Source organism: Spermophilus citellus (assembly GCF_964194105.1).
Source record: "Spermophilus citellus genome assembly, chromosome: 3".
Classification (NCBI taxonomy): Eukaryota; Metazoa; Chordata; class Mammalia; order Rodentia; family Sciuridae; genus Spermophilus; species Spermophilus citellus.
In genome coordinates, this window is record NC_138184.1 from 59,634,861 (window position 1) to 59,656,219 (window position 21,359).

The window sequence follows — 21,359 nt, forward strand, 5'->3', positions numbered from 1 at the left end:
GGGTTCAATCTCCAGGATCAGGAAAAAAAAAAAAAAGCAAACAAAACCAAACCAAAACAAAACCAAACCTAAGCAGTGCCAGAATTTATAGGCAAAGAAATGGTATCAAAAACAGGCCAAGGGCTGGTCTCTGTTCTTGAGCCTAGTTTCAGTCCTGAAAAGGTACTGTGGCTTTCCGGCTCATCTTCTGCACACCATTGAAGTGAGAGGCTGTAGTTAGTGTGCAGAATGGCCTTGGGGAAGGTGCCCTAGGCAGCAGAGGTGTTCACTTAAGATGCGGATGGTTTTAATCGGCCCTGTATTAATACGATAGAAGACAACAAGAAATTTGACCAAAAAACAAATGAAAGGAAAGATACTGGCCCTGGGCATGGTCAGCCCTGAGGATGGCTGAGCCCGCTTGCTCTGTCCGGTTTCCACCCACAGCCCAGTTCGCCCAGTTCGCCCAGTTCGCCCAGTTCCCACCTGCCTCCTCCTGGGGTGAGCGCTGCTGCCCTCTCGTGGCGGGTTCAGGTGGTGGCCACCTTCCCTCCATGTAGGCAGGCTTGCACAGGAGATTCTGGCATGTGTCTGGAATGTGTGCCCTGGAGCAACCGTTTTCCCTAGGTGAAAGTCCTAGGTTGTGAAGCAGCAGCTGGGAGTCCTGCCTGCCTGCCTTGGACCCTCCTGCTGCCTCTTCTGTTGGTCAGCTGCTGTGGTTGTCTGAAGCTGGGAGCAGGTCTGTGATCTGTAGTCCCTGGACCACACCCTTCCCTTTGGCTGGGGTGCTCAACCGTTCAGATCACTTTTTTTTATTTTTATTTTTTATTTTTTTTAATTGGTTGTTCACAACATTTCAAAGCTCTTGACATATCATATTTCATACATTAGAATCAAGTGGGTTATGAACTCCCATTTTTACCCCAAATACAGATTGCAGAATCACATCGGTTGCACATCACATTTTTACATACTGCCATATTAGTGACTGTTGTATTCTGCTACCTTTCCTATCCTCTACTATCCCCCCTCTCCTCCCCTCCCATCTTCTCTCTCTACCCCATCTACTGTAATTCATTTCTCTCCATGTTTGTTATCCCATTCCCCCCATAACCTCTTATATGTAATTTTGTATAACAATGAGGGGCTCCCTCCATTTCCATGTGATTTCCCTTTTTTTCTCCCTTTCCCTCCCACCCCACTTTTAAGGCTGCAATTATGTCCTTAGATTCAGTTGTCATTTTGTGAAACCATAAACTACTTCCAAATGCCTCTGACCAGGGGTAGCAGAGCTTGTTAGTGGCAATCGCGGGACTAGATACTGGCTTAGAAACCAGGAAGATGGTGAGGGAGGAGTCAGGGGCCAGTGTGGTCTCCCATGGCTCAGTCTCCCATGCCTTTCTCCCCAGTGCCCTTCTTCTTTGCAGGGCAGGACCAGGGAGATGAGTCCATTTTCAAGCCAGGTCACAGTGGCCTCCAAAGCAGTCAGAGTTTCTGCCCCATCACACACCTCATGCAAAACCTATGTGCATGATGCTGAGCTGAGTGTCTTTTGATCTTCTAGTGAATTTTTATGGTTGCCTTCAGGCAATAAAGGAGGATTTCTTTTTTTAATGTGTAGTATTTTACTTAATAATTTAAACCTGGAGTTAGCTAACTAAAAAGTGCCCCCTTTTCCTCAGAGGTGTTAAATGCTGCCCCGGGGAGGCTGGTGGACCTTGCAGCCAGGGGCTGAGGGCATCCAGCAGGATTCCTTCCTGTCAGCCACCAGTGGCTCATCACGGGGGTCTCCCCATATCTTCAAAACGCACAGCTGCTATTGGTACAGGAGGTTCAGCTTCCTGCCCTAGCCCCGGGTGTCGTCACTAGTCTACTAGCATAGCCGCCATTTCTGGTTTTGTTGTTTTTCCTGTGAACAAAAGTACTCCTCTTGGTAAAAGAGTCCAGAGGCTATAGAAAAATGGGCAGGGCAGTCTGTCACCTCCACAGCAAGCAGCTGTTCGCTTCCCTCCCAAGTTCTTTGGTCACCACGTGGTCACATGGACTTGTTTTTTCAATACCTACATGTAAATATTTTGAGTGGTGCCTGTGGCCTGCCTCGTCCTATCAGCTGCCTGCAGTAGACCGCGTTTCTATGGCCGTGACCCAGGGAACCACACTAGGGTCACTGCAGCCTTTCTTTTCTCAACAGCAGTGTCACTGTGGACATACTTGAAGAAATACCTGTGTGACTAGGGGAGGTTTTAAAGAATGACCTATGGAAGGTTCCCAGGGCCAGCTCTTGTGCCTGAACTCTTCACAATTGCACGGGTGGCCCAGGCCCAGGGACTGTATGTGTGATGCTGCTCCCCCGCCCCCCAAACCTGTCACCCTTTCATGTCTGGTATTAAAAGAAAACATCCAGCATCCCTGGAGGGTCTCTGAGCACAAAGCGAGTGAGTGATGGCAAGAGCTGCCCTCCCTGAGGGTGACCCCAGAGGCCAGCCCGGCCTGGGAGTCAGCCCTAGGACTCCTTGTACAGGGGTCCCCTTCCCCATCTCAGAAGCTCTTCAAGAGCGCAGCTGTGGGACAGGTGCCCTGCCTTTGCCTGGTGCTCAGAGGACCCTGCCTCCCCCGGGGTGCTCAGGGGTAAGCCGGTGTCCCGCCACGGCCGCCCGCGGGAAGCTGGCCCAGCTCCCAAAGCTACTGGGGATGTCGTTGAGGGCTGTTCCAAAAAGGGCCACGTGGGGCCTGATGAGCAGGCGCTGAGCCACGCACGCCGTGGGTGGGGGTTCAGCCAGCTGGACACTGACTGTGACTGTCCTTTCTTCTAGGTTATTTGCGGGTGTCTTCCCTCGGATGGCCTCCATCAGCCTGGGAGGGTTCATCTTTCTGGGTGCCTACGACCAGACCCGCTGCCTGCTGTCACAAGTGGGCAGAGAGGGTTTCTAGTGGACGCCACTCGCGCACGTCCATGAAGAAGTGGGAGCACGGAACCCTTGCTGAAGCCCAGAGCTGCCGTCACTGTGACCCTGAGGCCATGGTACCACGGTCAGGCCGGCTGCAGTTGTCCTCACTGTGCCACAAAGAAGAAAGTGCGTCATGGTGGGACTCTGAACGAACCCTCAGAACCCTTAATAAATGCGCCTGGCAGTGCCAGCGAGCTTGCGTTTGATCCGTATCTGATCTTCCATTTCCTGCCACCTGATGGTTACAATTTGAAAAGAATGACAAGATGGGGGGAGGGGTTGTGCGTGTGGGTGTTTGTCCCTGGGGTCAGTCCCCGTGGTGTAAGGTTAGGGTTCTGTTCAGAAAGCACCACCCCCACCCCTGCTCAGTCTCTTCCTGGTAACCAGGGGCTGTGTCCAATGACCCTCAGGTGGCACCTCCAACAACACGTGATCCTCGTATTTTATAGAAGTGTCTGGTGACCCTGTGGTGTGTGAGAGGCAGTGGGCATCTGCAGCCCAGGGGCTAAATGGGGGCACGCAGTCCCTCAGGAAGGCCAAGCCCTGCTCCATGGCTCTGCCTCCAGGCTGAGACGGGGTCTGGGCCAGCGCTGGGGACAGCAGGGCTTCCTTTTTCTTAGTGGGGTCATGGCCTGCAGTTGCAAGCTCATCCCTGGAAGGCGAACAGATGAGCTGGAAAGGTCATCATACTTGTGGATTTTAGGGCTTGACTAACGAAGTCCACGTGTAGAAAAATTCAGAGAGAAATCTTAGGAATCTAGCAGTGTCGTGTCTACCCTGGAGCCACAGTACACGATCCTGCCTTGCCTAAATTTTCCCGTTTGGGGAAAAATATTAAAAGCGACTGCATTGACCAGGGAATCTCTGGAAAGGAATGAACGCGCCCAGCCATACGCTCAACACTTATAAATGAACCTTTATTAAAGACACATCAATGCCATTTGTTAGACACTTCAATATTTTACATGTTTTCAATGTACATTGTACCAAAATTTCTATAAATAAATAACTTTGTACATAAAAGTAATACTTCCTCTTTCACATTGCCTCTCAGAAGCAGCAAATTCACATATTTTGTGGAAGTAACATTTATCAGTTAACCGTTGAGGACAAAACTAAATGTGCTTACCTTCTGGAACAATGATGACCTCTGACAGGAACATCTGACACAGGTAGCCATTTGGCTAGTATCTCCCTTCAGCTTTTTGGCTAAAGAAATGTACTTTGAGTTTTTTTAAGGACCTTATTTGTTTCAATGTAATTTTCAGTGAATTACACATTGGCACTCACAAGACGGTTAGCTACAGGTCTCAAAAGTGCAAACACACCCAGATCTAGGGCTAAATCTGACAAAGTCCATGCCCAGTCCCCGCTGTGTGAGGGGAGGGCGTGGACGGGCCTGCTCAGGCTCCTCAGTAGACATGAGCTAGCCCTGGAAGGTGAGAACTTAATCTTTTTTACCCCCAATGTAATATTATATTGGCAGAATTAAAACGTCACTATTGAAAAATCCACAGGTACCAACACCAGCAGCCTTTGCCTTAATAAAAAGCCTCAGCTAACAGTCCGGCGACACAGACAAGACCACATTTGCTTTTAACAAAAAGTGAGCTTCAGAGAAGGGAGAAAGGCCTACTGTCCTGACCCATGGCTTGTGGTGGATTAGCAACCTTCACTCCTCAAGCAGCAGCCTCCAGGGAAAAGCCCCTCACAGCAAAGGCACATTGCAGGAGCCACCAACGCAGGCCGAACGTGACTGCAAAGGGCACACAACACCAAGGACTCCCCGTCCTTCCAAACCCACCAGGAACCCCGGGAAACAAATGTGGCTTTTGTCTCTAAATTCCTGCCATGCACTAAGGCACCAGAACTATTACTGACCCCCCTCCAAGGAAACAGCAACCTGATAGGAAAATAATATTGTCAAAATTGTATAATTCTGTTGTTAACCATGCACTAAAGATTAAAATAGCCTCTGTCAAAGATATATAATATATAGGAAATCTCTGGAAACTCTTATGTACAACCGTATCAAATACCTTTTCTGCCTTTTGTACACAAATAGCCTCTTGCATTTCTGTGCTTCAGATGCGAGTCCTCTGCCCGGCTCGTGCTCCACACGGAAGTGACAACTATGTACAGCTCAGCGACGCTGACCCCGGCCGCCTCCCGGCCTCCCCGCCTCTCCTTCCCGTGGACACTGGTGTGACAGGAGCTGAGGTAGACAGAGCCTAGCTTGTGGGCGCCGACAGCAATGGTCCCCTCCGTTTCCCAGGGAGCTGTCCTGTCAGTGGTGTGGACTCAGGACTGGAGTCACACGCCTGGGGGAGGTGGCCATTGGAAAGGAGCAAGTGCTGGGCTTCGCTGGGGACAGCAGGAAAGGCCAGGGAGGCCTCCGGGAGCTCCATGCTGCCTGAAGGGAAGGCAGGGCAGGGCTGCAGGGCTGCGGGGTCTGCGTCGCACAGCCTCGCTAGAGTCCAGGCGGAGCCCCCTGGGGAGAGAGAAGGCCGTCAGAGCCGCGTTCCAGCATGACCAGCGGTGGCGGCCAGTGCAGCTGCCAGGGAGGCCAGGAGGACAGTAAGGGATCACCTTTTCCATCTAGGGACACCACCGGCTTCCTCAAGGATGTCAGCATTCTGTCGTGGTTGCTGGGGTAGAGGGACCCGTCCCCGGCCCCAATGCGAGGATGATGTGGAGAGTCTCCTCGGTCGCCCTGGCTGGGATCCTGGCCACGCAGTGCACTTGGCTGTGTGCTGTCCCTGCATGTGGGCTGAGGGTGGGGGGCCTGCTCCTTGGAGTAACTGTCCACGTCAGCATTGCAGTCACTGCACACCAAAGGGACACTGGGTTCTGAAGGAGAGATGGGCCAGGTCAGAGCCACCCCCACAGAACAGGCCGCCCACCCACACCCAAGTGGGGTCCTGCCCCCCCGGCCCTGCAAACGCCCCCTCCCCAAAGACCTTCACCGAAAAGGCTGGGCACACTCCACGCCGTTAGTGGAGATGGGGTCCTTCATGCTCACATGCCCCAGATTAAGCTAATCTTGTATTTAGAGAATGTAGTCACGCTACTGTGATCACAGGCAAAAAAAAAAAAAAAAGAAAAAAGAAAAACCCCAACAGTTGAATTAGGTACCATGCAGGGTTAAGAGTTTTCTGAACAATTAGAAATTTAACCTCAAAACAGCCCTGGTGAACAGATACTAAAACCCCCTATGTTGCTTATTATTCTGGAAAATTCTTGCTCAGGTTTACTGTACCATAAATAGTAACTAAGAGACACACTCTTCTAGAATTAAAAGGGCACCAGGCCAGAGCTTCCTGTTTATATACCAAGTTCAGAGAGTGCTAGACGGAAATGTAGGCGTCTCCCCTCTTCATTTAGTGAGTGGTCAACCCAGATCTTGATTTCAAAAAGGCATTGCTTTTCCTGGTGGAAGCATCACCTACCCATCTTAGGTGGACCAGGTGTCCCAGTGGCTTTTTCTGTCACTTTCCAGGGCTCTTTACTGTACCCAACGCAGAGCTTGGGCTGCCTCCGAGTGATGCTGTGGACGTCAACCTCTGGGAAGAGGCCCGCATCTCTCAGACACACACCTGCAACAGACTCCCAGGGTTAGAAACTGCAGAGGACTTCTCAGTGAGCCTAAGGAGCAGGACGGGTGGGGCTGCTGCTGTAGTCTCTCTATCAGTGGTGAGTTACTGCTGTGCCACCACAAAGCTGGCAACGGGCCTGTTTCTAGTACCACTTTCCCAGCAAGCAGCCCTTGAGCAGCCATGTTAGAGGAGCAGCTCTCTCAGGCCAGCCTTCAGCTCAGCAAGTGCTCGCGATCTCCACCAACTGAAACAGCATCCCCTGCAGAGAGCTTTCCCTGCGAGTCTGGAATACAGAGCGGGTGTGGGCACTGCCCCTGCACTCGCATCCCTTGGTACCTTCGTGGTGCCAGAGCCCCATATAGATCCCAAAATCCAGGGATGCTCAAGTCCCTTGTATACAATGACACACCATTTGCACATAACCTACATACACCGTCCCGTGTAAGTCACCTCTAGATTAAGCATCGTGACTAGTAAAACATAACTTTGTGTACACAGCTGTTGGACTGTGTCTTTAGGGAATAATGACAAGGAAAAGAAGGCTGCCTATTCGTCATCTTCTCTGCCCTGGATGTTTCTAGTGTGTAGGTACTCGAGCCCACAGATACCAAGGGCCAACTGTGGAAGCAGGGCTTGGTTTCAGGGCCTGGGGTTTCCCTTCAGCTGTTTCTGACAGCAGTCCTGCCTATCCCGACTGGGAGGCTTACTGCTAAGCCCAGATGGTGACTTTCCTGAGAGACAGGATGTTGAAACCTCCGCAGAGCTTGCACAGACCAGGACTGAGCTGAACAGCAGAGGCCTGGGCCAGCAGCCGCCTCATTCACCTGACACTCCCTCCCCATCTAGTGCCAGACACCTGAATAGGGAGCTACAGGCCACCTCCACCTATGGGGGACAGTCACCTAGAGCTCCACCTCACTGTCAGAGGCCTTACCGTTGCTCTCGATGTGCCCGTTGGCCCGATGGCCACCCTCAGTCCTGACCACAGTTTCTTGCCGGTCAGAAAGGGTCCCCTGAGAAGAGAGGTAGCTTGGAACATCTGGTGGCACAATGGTTTCATCTGCAAGGAGATAAGAAAATGAAACATCAGGGTTCAGTGACAACAGATGCAGATGCGCATTCACCGTCAGGCCCCAAACAGGATCCCCTGGCAACAGCCATCAGGGCTGCACAGAGACCAAGTGGAGTCGGTGCAGGTAGAAGGCCCTCCCAGACCAGAGCCGAACCTGAGCCCAGATCAAAAGCATGTGAGACCACAAAAGACGGGGAAGAGGGACAGGAAGGGAGACAGAACTAACCACAGCACTGTGAGGTGTCAGAAACAGTCCACCTCCGCTTATGAGGAGGACGTCAGCAGGAAGTTCTTTTTTTTTTAGTTGTCAATAGACCTTTATTTTATTTATTTATATGCTGTGCTGAGGATCGAACCCTGTGCCTCACTCTTGCCAGGCAACTGTGCTACCGCTGAGCCCCAACCCCAGCCCCAAGGCAGTTTCATTTCTGGCTCTGCCCTGAGTATGAACCCAGTGTCCGCAGGACCGAGGCTTCAGTTCTCCAGAACCACATTCCCAGAGGTCCTGAGTTCCCAGAGCACGGGAGCTCTTGATGAAGAGTGTGGACCTGGCTTCTCCTGCCTGGAAAGGAACGGCCACGGTGCCCACCTGTGTTGGTGACGCTGTACTCCTCGCTCTTCTTCCTGGTTTGGTAGATGATGCACACCCACACCAGCGACGTCAGGACGATGCTGCACACCACGGCGATGGTGAAGATGCCCACGGTGGTCCCGTCCTTCCTGCAGCCAGGCGTGGGCAAGATGCTCAGCTGGCTGTGCGCGCGCTCCGTGCCCAGCGTGTTGGACATCTCGCAGGTGTACTGGCCCGCGTCCTCCACCACCACGTTCTGCACCACCAGCAGCTGGTTGCCCGGGGTGAAGTGGTGCCTGTCGGTGAGGCTTAGGGGGCGGTTCCCCTTGAGCCAGGTGATGCGGGGGGAGGGGCTGCCAGTCGCTTTGCACTGGAGGGCCACCGTCTCCCCCACAGACACCACGCGGTCTTCCAAGGGTACCACCAAGGACGGGGTCTCTGCAAGAGATCAAGAGATGGCACGCTCACTCTGGGGCCTCAGTGCTGTGGGTCTGCTTGGTTCTCTAGACATGCACAATCCCACCTGAGGGCTTCCATCAGAGCGGCAAGCTTTTCAGAAGATGGCTGATCTCTGGTCATAAAGGCTCCTGTTCCCAAACTGTCCTGTGTCCCTGTTCTCGACTAAGACCACACCCCTCCTGCATGCTCTTTGGTCACCAGTTGCTCAAGGCTCTGGCATTGCACTGGCCTTTAGAGATAGGAGCCAGGGTGGTGGCCCACACCTGTCATCCCAGCAGCTTGGGAGGCTGAGGTAGGAGGATCTCGAGTCCAAAGCCAGCCTCAGCAACTTAGCAAGGCCCTAAGCAACTCAGTGAGATCCTGTCTCTAAATAAAATACAATGGGGAATGGGGCTCAGTGGTCGAGTGCCCCTGGGTTCAATCCCCAGTACCAAAAACAAATTTATTTTTAAAAAAAGAGGAAAAAAATCCTAAAAGCAGCCTCAAATTTCAAACAGTAGCAACGCCTTCCTGTAACCCCCAGGGTCCACAGAGCAATTCCGCAGGCCTTCCCCTCAGTGCCGTTTGAAACCCCTACACACACGCGCGCACACACACACACACAGAGTACACCAAGGGTCGAACCTAAGACAGTCAGGGTGGCATTCGCTGACACAGAGCCTGCCGAGTTCTGGGCGGTGCAGCTGTAAACCCCCATGTCATCTATTTTCACATTAGTGATGAAAAACACGTCATCGTCTGGCATGACATGCATGCGACGCTCCCGAGCCGCAGGGAAATCTGTGCCTCCGTCCTTCTGCCAGGCAATCTGGGGGTTGGGGTGGCCAGTGGCCGCACACTCAAGGCGAGCCATGGTACCAGTCCGGATGGCGATGTCCCGGGGCATTTTGGTAAATGATGGCAGCACTGGAAAACGCACACAAAGGGGGAGGTCAGGGGACAGCTGGCTGCAGATTCAGGAACGCCTCTGGGGAGGAGACCCCCAGTGTGCGAGGGCCACACTGCTGAGCACGCCCAGGCAGAAGCACTCGGCTCACTGGCTCAGGCTCAGCAAACACTGGGGCGCCAGAGTCAGTGTCCAGATGCACGGCAGGCATCACCACGCTTCCTGTCCAAGCTGCTCTGGTCAGCCAGGTGCCGTGGCCCACGCCTGTCATCCCAGCAGCTCAGGAGGCTGAGGCAGGAGGATCGTGTTCAAAGCCAGCCTCACAACTTAGCGAGGCCCTAAGCAACTCAGTGAGACCCTGTCTCTAAATAAAATATAGGAAAGGGCTGGGATGTGGGTATGCACCCCGGGACCTCTTTTACCTGGTGTAAATAACAACTGCCCTGGCAGAGGGTCTCTTAGTGCCCGAGTCTTGAGGGGGCAGTGAGGCCCCTCTCAGAATATGCCAAGACAACCCTGCGGGTGTGGGCAAGTTTGTTCTGTGGTCTGCAGGGCTGACTGAACGCAGCCCATCGGCACTTCTGATGATCCGCGAGCCAACTCTGTCACTGGCACTTTAATGACCAGAAACATCTCTCCGGGTTCCCAGGGTGTGGGGAGGTGCCCACTCACGCTCCTCCCGTCCCACTCCACACAGCAGCCCTGAGGAGAGCCGCTCAGACACACTGGTTCCTGAGTCCAGGACCTCGTCCCACCCTCCCCCACACCTGTCCTGCTCTCTGCTGTCCTGAGAGGTGGGGACCTGTCCCTGTCCAGGCTGGCCTGTGCCTCCACAGCTGTGCCACCCACTCAGGGCACAGCTTCCCCAGGGTCTGGGATGCGGGACCTAGAAACTGGAAGTTCAAGGCTCAGCTCTGCCGCTCACCCCGCCTCCCGACAGTCACCCACAGCCCAGGGAGAGGGTGCTTTAACCTGCAGAACCTGCCCCGGGCGAGCCCAGGGGACAGTGCGGTTTGATGGCAGGTCTGCCTCCGTCCACTCCGAGGTGGGCATCCATCGGGGCGGGGTGCCTGGGAGAGACCAATGGGGGTACCTACCGTTCACCGTGAGCCGGGCCTTGTTAGAGTAGGTGGAGCCAAAGTGGTTGGTGATGACACACTGGTAGCGGCCCTCGTGGCCAAAGGTGACCCTGCGGAGGTGCAGGATGGTGGTGTACTCCATCACTTCCCCGTCCTGCGCGCGCACGTGGGCGAAGTTCTCCATGTCGGCGTTGGCCAGAACCTCGTTGTCCTTCTTCCAGGCAAAGGTCATCGGGGAGCTGCTGCTGCTGGCCGCTGAGCACGTGAACCGGATGTCCTTGCCCACCACGGCCGTGGTCGTCTCTGGCTGGGTGATGATCTGTGGCTTTGGGAAGTCATCTGGGGACAGAAGGGCCACCGTGAGGAGACAGGGACCAGCTGCTGTCACGCTCTCACAAAACCAGGCCAGGGACACCAGGCCCCACCGGGTGAGGCCTGAGCGCACCCCTGGACTAGAAATGGGCCACCCCGCTCGGTCATTCAGCCCTCTGGAAGCTTCCTGGAGGCCCACACCCACTGCACCTGTGGACACGGCCACACAAGAGGTGCCACTTGTCGTGGCCGCACAAAGGACTCTGGCACAATACCGTCCAGAATGTTGGGATTCCCAGAAATCTGAACTCCCTTAAAATGATGAAAGTACTGCAAAAATGGTCAAAATCAAAGGTTCCAACTTCTGGAAAACCAAACACAACGATCCACAGGGTGTGGACTCAAGAAAATGGAGGCCTCTTAGAAAGGAAAAGGAGCTCTCTGGTGTTGTCCCACCTGCCTCCACCCCGCTCTGTGACAGCCTTGAGACTCAGCAGCTAGCAACCATTGAGGGGGCAGGTGGAGCTCCCCCAAAAGCCCCATCAGAGCAGCGTCACTGTGTGACCTGTCAGGCCAAGACCTGGAAAGCCCCCTCATGAAGAAGGCTCACCACAGGAAGCCCTGTACCCAGGCATCTAATGAAAATAGTGGCCACTGTGTAATCATGCCACTGTCCAAGGTGACTGTGCCCGTCGGGATGAACAGGACCCTGGTCAAGAAACTTAGATGCCAGCAGCAGGCCATCAGAGTGAGGTCCAGCAGGCCATACCCACATGCAGGGGTGATGATCTGGGATGGGGTCCTGGAAACTGGACCGCATGGTTCCCAGAGGACAACAGAGAAGCGCAGGGCTCAGCTCTGCCACTCACCTGGCTTCCCGACAGTCACCCAAAGCCCAGGGAGAGGGTGCTTTAACCTGCAGGACCTGCCACACACTCGGGAAAGACCTGGGGGAGCCCTGGTTTCTTGCCTGGGCTGAGCTGGTGGACACGCACCAGCAGGAAGTGAGGGCTCACGCCAGCACGTACATACACGGCCTGGGTGAAGGACTCAGGATCTGCTGATGAGGGTGACTTAAGGACTTCTGTGTCTAACTATTGGCTACTCACTAGCAAGCCAAGCAGGAACTCAAGGGGCTGTACAGAGCGGCCTCCACAACACTCATCTAGGAGAGGCCCTAAAGGAACGGTGACGGGCCAGCAAGCCCCGGGGGAGGACGGGAAGATCTGACGTGTGGACTTGCCACGTCATTTTTCTTTTTTTTTTTTTTTGGTACTGGGGATGGAGCCCAGGGGCACTTGACTTCTGAGCTCCATCCCCAGCCCTATTTTGTATTTTATTTAGAGACAGGGTCTCACTGAGTTGCTGAGGACCTCTGCTAAGTTGCTGAGGCTGGCTTTGAACTCACGATCCTCCTGCATTGGACTCCTGAGCAGCTGGGATGGGGCCTGTGCTACTGCGCCTGGCATATTATTTTATCTTCAATGTCCAATTTTCAACAACCAATTATGAAACAGGAAAAAAAAAGTCTATACAAACTGTCCCTGAGGAAATTGAGATCTTAGACTTATTAAATAACACCAGCTATTATAAAAATACTTGAAAAACTAAAACTATGTCTAAGAGAATTAAAGCATGAGAACACTTTCTTACCTGAGAGAAATGATCAATGAACAGAAACTATAAAAATGAACCACATACAAACCATGGCATTTACAAGTATAGTAACTGAAATTAAAAATCCACCCTAGGGCGGATATAGCTCCGTTGGTAGAGTGCTTGGCTTGCATACACAAGGCCCTGGGTTCAATCCCCAGAAACAAAACAAAACAAAACAAAATCCACCCTAGGGCTAGGGCTATAGCTCCCTGGTACAGCACTTGCCTAGGATGGGTGAGGCTCTGGATTCAATCTCCAGGACTACATTTAAAAAAAAAAAAAAAAAAGAAAGAAAGAAAACCTAAGTAAAATAAACGTATTGTGTCCATCTACAACTAAAAATATTAAAAAAAAAAAATCCACCCTAGAGGGCTCAGTAGCAGAACTGAGCTTGTAGATGAACTGGAGACAGGTCAGCAGAGATATCCAGTCTGAGAATCAAAGAGAATGAAGGAAATACACAGAACTACAGAGATCCAGCATGACAACACACAGATCATGGGAGTCCAAGCAGAGGACACAAGGAGGAGGGAGAGTATGTTTGAAGCCCTGATGGACCCAAACTTATAAACTGGATGGAAAACATGCACCCACATATCTGAAAAGTTTAATGAACTCTAAGCAAAATTCATTCAAAAGGCCTAGGTCCATCATAGTCAAGCATCAAATGTCAAAGACAAAGAATCTTTAAAACAGCACAAGATAAACAACTTATCATGTACAGGGGATCCTCGAAAATATTTGTAGCTGATTTCTTATTCAAAACCGGGAAGGTCAAGAGGGAGAAATATTCAAAGTATTTTAAAAGTCTGGAAATCTCAGGTGCAGCAAAATTATCTTTTAAAAATAAAGATGATATTAAAACATTCCCAGATTTTAAAAAACACCCAAACTGAGAAAATTTACTGCTACCAGACCTGACCTACAAGAAATACTCATACCTGTGGTGATGCATTCCTGTAATCCCAGCGTCTCAGGAGGCTGAGGCAGGAGGATTGTGAGTTCAAAGCCACCCTCAGCAAAAGTGAGGCCCTAAGCAACTCAGGGAGACCCTGTCTCTACATAAAATACAAAAGAGGGCTGGGGATGGGGCTCAGTGGTTAAGTGCCTCTGGGTTCAATACCTGGTACCCCCCCTCCAACAAAACAAAACAGTAAACGTATTAAACACTCTGATCAAAAGGCAAGGGGAATCATAATGGATTAAAAAACTTTGACCCAGTATACACTACCTACAAGAGGCAGTTTAGATCCTAAGACAATTAAACAGTCACCCAATATGAGTCAAAATATTTTATCATGCAAATGGGTCAATCCATCAAGAAGCCATGAACATTTTTAATATATGCACCTTACAGAGCTTTACAAAATGTAGAGCACAACCTGTCAGAACTGAAGAACAGACAATGTAACAACAATACTCTTATTTCCAATGAAAAGCTAATGCAGAAAAACTAGGCAGATGGACAAGGAGAAGGAAGACTTGAACAACAGTATAAACCAACTAGTTCTAATATACACCCGTGGAACACTCCACAAAACAGCAGCAGAATATTCTTTTGAAATGTACATGGAACAATCTCTAAGATAGACTATATTTTAGGTCAAAACCTAGGTCCAATAAGTTTAAAAAGATGGAAATCACACAAAGTATCTTTTTTAATGACAATGGAATGACTTATAAATCCACAGTGAAGAGGGTATTTGGAAAGCAACTTGTGGAAATTAAGCAGTGTACTTCCGCACAGCACAGAAAAAGTCACAGGGACACTGGAAGATGCTCTGAGTTGAATGAAAACTAAACACATCGTGTCAAGTCTTGTAAGCCGCGCCTAAAATGGTGCTCGTGGACTTATTGCTGGAAATGCCTATATTACAGAAGCTTAGGACTAATAATCCCATTTTTTAACCCAGAAAAAGAAGAATAAACTACACCCATTGCAAGCAGGAAGAAGAAATTAATCATGATTTGAGCAGAAATGAAAGAACGAGGACAGGAAAATGAGAAAAATCACTGCAAAGCAAAAATTGGTTCTTTGAAAATATCAACAAAATTAAAAAACCTTTAGCTCGACTAGTGGGCAGGGGAGAAAACACGGAGGACACAAAAAAAGGGCACCCCACTACTGACCTTCTACCAGCTAAAGAAAAACAGGGAACACTCTAGCAATGGTACCCAGTTAATCAGACCACCTGGCTGAAATGTCACACTCCTAAAACGGATTTTTTTTTTTCAAGAAGAAACAGAAATCTGGATCAACACTAAGGAGACACTTTAGAATTTAAAAATTTTTAAATGTAGAATTTAAAAATTCCTATAAAGAAAATCTCAGACTCGAGTGAATTCTACCAAACATTTAGAGAGAAGCAATCCAAAACTTCCAAAGCACTTTTTTTCTTTCTTTCTTTGGACAAGTAGATGTGAAAAGAGTATCTTCCAACTAATTTTTTACAACTATTCCTCTAACAAGAAACACTTAAGAAAAACATCATACACACCACCACCAACCTAGAGAACAATGTCTTTTATGAGTATAGATGCAAAAACTTCAGCAAAAATCCCAGCAAACCGAAATGTACAGCACCTAAAAAGAATTGCATACTATAATCAAGTTAGGTTGACCCCAGGAAAGCAAGGTTTACCATTCAAAAATCAATGTACTAGACCATTATCAATAAAATAAAGAGCGGGGTGGGGGGGAAGAACCCCACACAGTCATCTCAGAAACACACACACATAGAATACACACAAGACAGAATCCAATAGCTTTTCATAATAAAAATATTCAAAAAATTAGGGATAAGAAAGGAACTTATTCAACCTCATAAAGGTCATCTTTGAAAAATCCACAGTTACTATCACACTTAGCGGGGCTCAGTGGCGTGCGCCTGTAATCCCAGCAGCTTGGGAGGCTGAGGCAGGATTAAAGCCAGCCTCAGCAATGGCAAGGTGCTAAGCAACTCGGTGAGACCCTGTCTCTAAATAAAATACAAAATAGGGCTGGGGACGGGGCTCAGTGGTTGAGTGCCCCTGAGTTCAATCCCTGGTATCTGCCCACCCCCAAATTATTGTAAATGGAATTCTTTTCTTGTTTGTTTAGTGCCTCACAATTGCTGAGGGTGGCTTTGAACTCGCAATCCTCCTGGCTAAGCCTACCAAGCTGCTGGAATTATAGGCATGCACCACTGTACCTGGCCCTAAAAATATTTCTAAAAAAATTTTTGCATAACTGTCTAGAAACTGAAAAACAGCCACCACAATTCACAGACTGGGAAATGGTATTTACAAATCATAGACCCGATGAGGTCTAATATTCTGAATAGTCTAATATTCAGAATTGATAACTCATAACAAAATAGAGAAATGAATAAATGACTTGATCAGCTATTTTTCCAAAGAAGTTATGCACGATACAATAAGCATCTAGAAAGTTGTTCAACATCATGAGTCACTGTGGAAATGTTAAGACTACCATGAGATTCTACTCTGTTCCCACTAGCAAAATCTGAAATAAAAAAGATAGCAAGTGTCCGCAAGCATGAGGAGAAACCAGAATCCTGTACATTGCCAGCAGATGTGTAAAATCCTGAAGCCACTTTGAAAAAACAGTTTGACAGTTCTTCGGTTACACCTAGAGCTACCACAGGACCCAAAGATTCCATTCCCAGGCGCAATCCTGAGAGAATTCACATAACTAGTTCATGAATGTTCACACCAACATTAATCATAAAATCCCCAAAGTATGCACCATCTAATATCCGCCATTTGATGCATGGATGAAACAAAACGTATACAGCAGGATGTCACTCAGTGACTGAAAAAAAAACTGATGCTTTAAAATTATGCTCAGGGGCTGGGGCTGGGGCTGGGGCTGGGGCTCAGCAGTAGAGCACTCACCTAGCACGTGTGAGGCACTGGGTTTGATCCTCAGCACCACATAAACAAATAAAATAAAGGTGTTATGCCCAACTATACCTGAAAAAGTATTAAAAATAAAACTACGCTCAGGGGTGGGGACAGCTCAGGCCCCAGATCCAATCCCCCCACTGGGGGAGAAGACCCGGCAAAGTGAGAAAAGGAGAGGCCCTCAGGCTGCATGCCGTCCGCTGGTATTCATGTTAACTGTCCAGAGCAGGCAGGTCACTCATACCCGGGGACTAGTGACCGCCACGGCTGGGGGCCAGGAGCAGAAGGAGCGCCTGCTAAGGCGTGGGGTTGTGGTTTCTTTCAGAGGTGACGAAAATGTTAGAAGTCAGTGATGACACACATTTTGAAGACTCTAAATCCAAAGTTCACGTTTTTAAAGAGACACATTTTTATGACATGTAAAAATTTATAATACACACACACACACACACACACTTTACTGAGCAACAATTTTCACCTACACTGCAGCTCGCCCATTTCAAGTTCACAACTGAATGGTCTGTGGTGTATTCACGAGTAGGTGTCGTCATGACCACGGTCAGTTTTAAGACATCTTTGTCACCTCATGGAGAAGCACTTTGTAGCTACTCCTCTTCTCCCTCCACCTCTCCCCAGGCTGGAGCACCTCCCAGGGCACTTCCTACCTCCACAGATCTCCCTGTCCTGGGAGTTCCCTGTGCCTGGGTCGTAGAATCTGCGGTCCTTTGTCACTGAGCACTTTCCCTTAGCTTATCATTTTCAAAGTTCATCCAGGCTGTGGGAGGGACGGGACGTGGCATTTTATGGCCTGATAATCCTCCAGTGTCTGGCTATGCCACCTTCCTCTATTCATCCATCAACTGGTGGGCACTCGGGCTCCCATTTTTCGGCTATTATAAATATAACGCTGCTGTGAACACACGTGTGGAGATCATAACTGTTTAAATGAGGAACTGCTAAGGCTGTCTTCCAAAGGAACTGCCCATCTTGTACTCCCCCCAGCAGTGGGGGGACGGGGGTTTCAGGTGCGTCCCTTCACTTGTCAGCGCTGGCTCCTACCTGGCTCTACCTGCCATCTTAGAGGGTGTGAGCTGGTCGTGCTTTCAAATTTTTTTTTTTCAGAGGCGTGGGAGAGCGCACAGAGCTGGAAACTCTGATCTCCTGCCAAGTGTTTTCGTGATTCCCATTAACACCAGATGGTTGGGGTTTTTTTGGAGAGAGGGTGGGGGGAAGCCTGAGCTGAATCGAGGGGGTGGGCCTGAGAGAGATGAGATCAACAACCACTGCAATCCAGAGTCTGCCAGTGCCGAGGTCAGAGGCTGCTGCAGAAGTCCTCCCTGGATGGTCCCAGGGAAAGGCTGCCCTGAGGCAGGAGCAGGAGGAAGTGGCAGACAGCCTCGCGCCAGGGAGCTGTGGAAAGAGATCAATGGTCCAGGGCTCCCTGAGCAATGGGCGATGAACCACGGACCGCACAGCCATTCCGTGCCTAGGGAGCCGGACCAGGGCACAGCCTGGGACCCCAGCAGAAGGCCCCTAAGAAGGACCACCGGCACCGTCTGGAGGTCTGCTACCGCGTTCTCCATGCTTACTTCTCCCCGGTCTGAACCAGGCGGGAGGTGGCCAGCAGGCCCACACTAAGCAGGGGTTCGTCCCAGTGGGGTGAACGGTGAACGCGTGGACAGAGGGCAGTCCTCTTTCACCCCCAGCAGGGAAATGGCTACTGTCAGGGCCAAAAGTAGGTCACAGACGTGGCCCAGCAGAATCCTTGCACTGCTAGGTGGGCTTCTGGTTAGGACTGTCCTGGCCAGGATCTGGCAGCAGGAGAGATGTGCACTCGCCCAGCAGGGCCTGATGGGTGTGGCATCCTGTCCCCTCTCCTGTCCAAGCAAACACCAGGAACAACTCAAAATCCATCTCAATCTTTGCCTCCGTGTTCGTGGCCGAGAGGCTGCGTCATTCCTGTCTGGGCTAGCCCGTGTGTGTGTGTGTGTGTGTGTGTGTGTGTGTGTGCGCGCGCAGCTATTCAACATTTTCTGTACTCTTTGCAACCACACTTGGATCCTGAGCACTCCTGGTCAAAAAAAAAAAGATGACATTCTAACAACCAGAAGGAAGGAGGCATCTCTAGCTACCCCTGCAGATTTCAGGGGTTTGGAGAAACAGCCACAGTGCACGTGAACTCGGAGGGACTGTTTTTACTAGGGCAAATGTTCTCCCGAGACCCGTCCTTCCTTCCTGCGGTGGACCATCATATGGTGCGTCAATTCCCAGCGACCCCAGGGCCCCAGATCTCTCCCGAAACATCTTCCTGTGACTGATAGTATTCTGACTGTCACCGAGCCCCTGCATGCTGTCCTCTGATTAAATGCACATACTCCAAGCGTCCCAGGAGGCACCTCGTGGTAAATGCCCTGTGTGGTTTCAGCAGGAAGTAAACGGCACCCAGGGGCCGATCTGCAGCCGTGGGCTGGGATCCCCGGGATCACAGCAATGACCCCCACAAGCAGGAGGCCTGCCTGGCCTCTTCGCCCTTCGTGAAAAAAAAATAATCTTCACGAGGTCTTACCACACACGAAACTCTCTGGCGGTACTGAGAAAATGCTCTGGCCCTTCAGTGACTCTGGGTGGGCACAGGTGGCTGTCACAAAGGCCTGCAGTGTCCTGCTCTCGAGCCATGGAGGCAGCCACTTGAGCTGGCAGTCACACAGGAAGCTGTCACTGCTGATGTGGCTGAAAGAAAGAAAAGGACACTGAGCGTGGGTCTGCACGGAACAGGGCAGCTTTAACAGAAGGGGACATTCATCGCCACCCACAGCGCGTGACGCCAACACCCGCGAGCTGACTGGGAGATGCCTTCCCCCCAGTTTGTTCCTCTCTGCTGGAGGAACAGCACCTAGAACCTACCTGGAGATTTGCACCAAGTGCAGCTTCTGATGGAGTCCATCAGGATGGAGCCCAACTGTGCCCTCCTACGGAGCTCCAGGGGGGGAGCTGAGACCCCTGGTCTAGAGGCTGAACTTGGCCCTTGTTCTCAGACTCTGCTCCTGTTACCTTGGGGATGCCTTCTCACCTTTTCCTGACCTTGGATACCCTACAGTGGCAAGAGCACTTTCCTGATAAATTCCAAACTCAGTCCCCAGCCCTGGGACTTTGATCTCAACTCTGCAACAAGTTCTAAGAAGTCTTCTTTCTTCTTTTATGGCTGCTACTTTTTGACTGGCCAAGCTGGGTTCAGGGATTGAACCCAGAGGCACTTAAGCACTGAGCCACATCGCCAGCCCTTTTTATTTTTTTATTTAAAGACAGGGTCTCACTGAGTTGCTTAGGGCCTTGCTGTTGCTGAGGCTGGCTTTGAACTCACGATCCTCCTGCCTCAGCCTCCCGAGCTGCTGGGATGACACCGCTCCTGGCAAAGCTGCATGTTTTCTTGCTTCTGAATGTCAGCCTCCCGGCCACACGTCCCGCCTGCCTGCCCCTCTCTCTACACCAGCATCGCTCAGGAGGTCGGGAGAATGCAGCCCTGCTCCCTAAATAGTGCTCATTAGTTAACTGCCTCTGCCCAGGGAGCAGAAGAACATTCAACTTGGGTTTTGTGAGCCTCCAACCAAAACAGAGAATATTTTCTTTTTCATTTCTCAGCAACTGAGGATAAGCTTTTCAAACGGAAATCAGAATGGCCATCTGAGCGGACATTCCTTCCTGAGGAGTCACACACCAAGATAAGTCACCCCGAGAGTCTAGCTGCCCTGGTCCTGGGAGAATCCAGGCCTGAGCTGAAGAGCAGTGGCCAACCTATGAGAAGGGCAGACACAAAGACACGTGGCTTCCCTGTCATGTCCCTGACACTCAGTGACAGAAAGGGGCACAGTAAGCCTAGGAAATCCACACACGTGGTGCTGGCCAACAGTCCAGCCTGTTCTTCCAGCTGCTGCATCCCTCAGACCCACAAAACCACCACAGGGACTGGCTTTCTGTTCTCTTTCACTCTGAATGTGGTTTTGTTTGTTTGTTAGTTTGTTACTGGGGATTGAACTCAGGGACACTCGACCCCTGAGCAACATCCCCAGCCCTAGTTTGTATTTTATTTAGAGGCAGGGCCTCACTAAGTTGATGAGGCTGGCTTTGAACTCCCGATCCTCCTGTCTCAGTATCCAGAGCTGCTGGGATTATAGGCCTGGGCCACAGCGCCTGGCCTGCCCCCAGTCCTTTTTATATTTTATTTAGAGATAGAGTCTTGCTGAGTTGCTCAGGGCCTCACTAAGTGGCTGAGGCTGGCTTTGAACTCGCAATCCTCCTGTCTCAGCCTCCCAAGGACTTCCAATGAGCAAAGAAAGTGTCAAACTAAGAAACAGCGAGGAAGAGTGAACGACTCGTTTCCTCATCATTCCCAGAGGTAAGGTCACAAAGTACTTCTCTGAAAACTGCAATGATTTATCTTAAAGCCATTATAATAGGGAGGCCAGGCCCAGGGCAGACCATAGAGTAGGCCTGAGGCTTTGGATTATATTTGTCAGGCAGCTGACTTTCTGTGTCCTGCTAAGGAGTTACTCTAGGGGTGGAAGGGCAGCTGATGAACAGAAATGGCCCACCTCAACTCCTGTGCAGGGAGGAGGGTGTCCCAGGCACAGCTCCTGTGACTGGCTCACTGCGCCAGGACCTCACCCTCCTGGTGAAGAGCCAGCGGAAGCTCCCACTGTCAGAATCTCCTCGGGCTCAACCTCCGGGGCACTTCTGCAGTTCCCGAGGGCACTGTGTTGGAAAGCCTGCAGGCAGAGCCTGGGCCAGGGCTCAGGACGGCCTGGCTACACCACCCCATAAGTTAGAGACAAAGGCCAGGCTGACTGGAAAGACGGGACCGTGAGCTGCCCGGCCTCCGCTGACTCCTGCCCGTC

General features: G+C 50.9%; 2 protein-coding genes across 6 annotated transcripts in view; one reads left to right on the forward strand and one right to left on the reverse strand.

Moving 5' to 3' along the window:
- SLC25A26 (solute carrier family 25 member 26) overlaps positions 1 to 3,133 on the forward strand; it is a 146,048-nt gene extending 142,915 nt beyond the window's left edge. For 3 of the 4 annotated variants that reach the window (XM_081286662.1, XM_081286663.1, XM_081286664.1), the window contains one exon: positions 2,793 to 3,133. In XM_081286662.1, coding sequence (XP_081142788.1) covers positions 2,793 to 2,910 — 118 coding nt within the window. In that variant the 3' untranslated portion in view covers positions 2,911 to 3,133. The remainder of the gene's footprint in view (positions 1 to 2,792) is intronic. The other variant, XR_014021103.1, reaches the window with a different exon arrangement.
- A 692-nt stretch (positions 3,134 to 3,825) lies between these two features.
- LRIG1 (leucine rich repeats and immunoglobulin like domains 1) overlaps positions 3,826 to 21,359 on the reverse strand; it is a 130,198-nt gene continuing 112,664 nt past the window's right edge. The window contains exons 12-19 of one of the 2 annotated variants that reach the window (XM_081286660.1): positions 19,034 to 19,197; positions 10,609 to 10,929; positions 9,250 to 9,531; positions 8,185 to 8,604; positions 7,458 to 7,583; positions 6,377 to 6,523; positions 5,517 to 5,777; positions 3,826 to 5,418 (exon numbers count right to left, since the gene is read on the reverse strand). In XM_081286660.1, coding sequence (XP_081142786.1) covers positions 5,159 to 5,418; positions 5,517 to 5,777; positions 6,377 to 6,523; positions 7,458 to 7,583; positions 8,185 to 8,604; positions 9,250 to 9,531; positions 10,609 to 10,929; positions 19,034 to 19,197 — 1,981 coding nt within the window. In that variant the 3' untranslated portion in view covers positions 3,826 to 5,158. The remainder of the gene's footprint in view (positions 5,419 to 5,516; positions 5,778 to 6,376; positions 6,524 to 7,457; positions 7,584 to 8,184; positions 8,605 to 9,249; positions 9,532 to 10,608; positions 10,930 to 19,033; positions 19,198 to 21,359) is intronic. The other variant, XM_081286661.1, reaches the window with a different exon arrangement.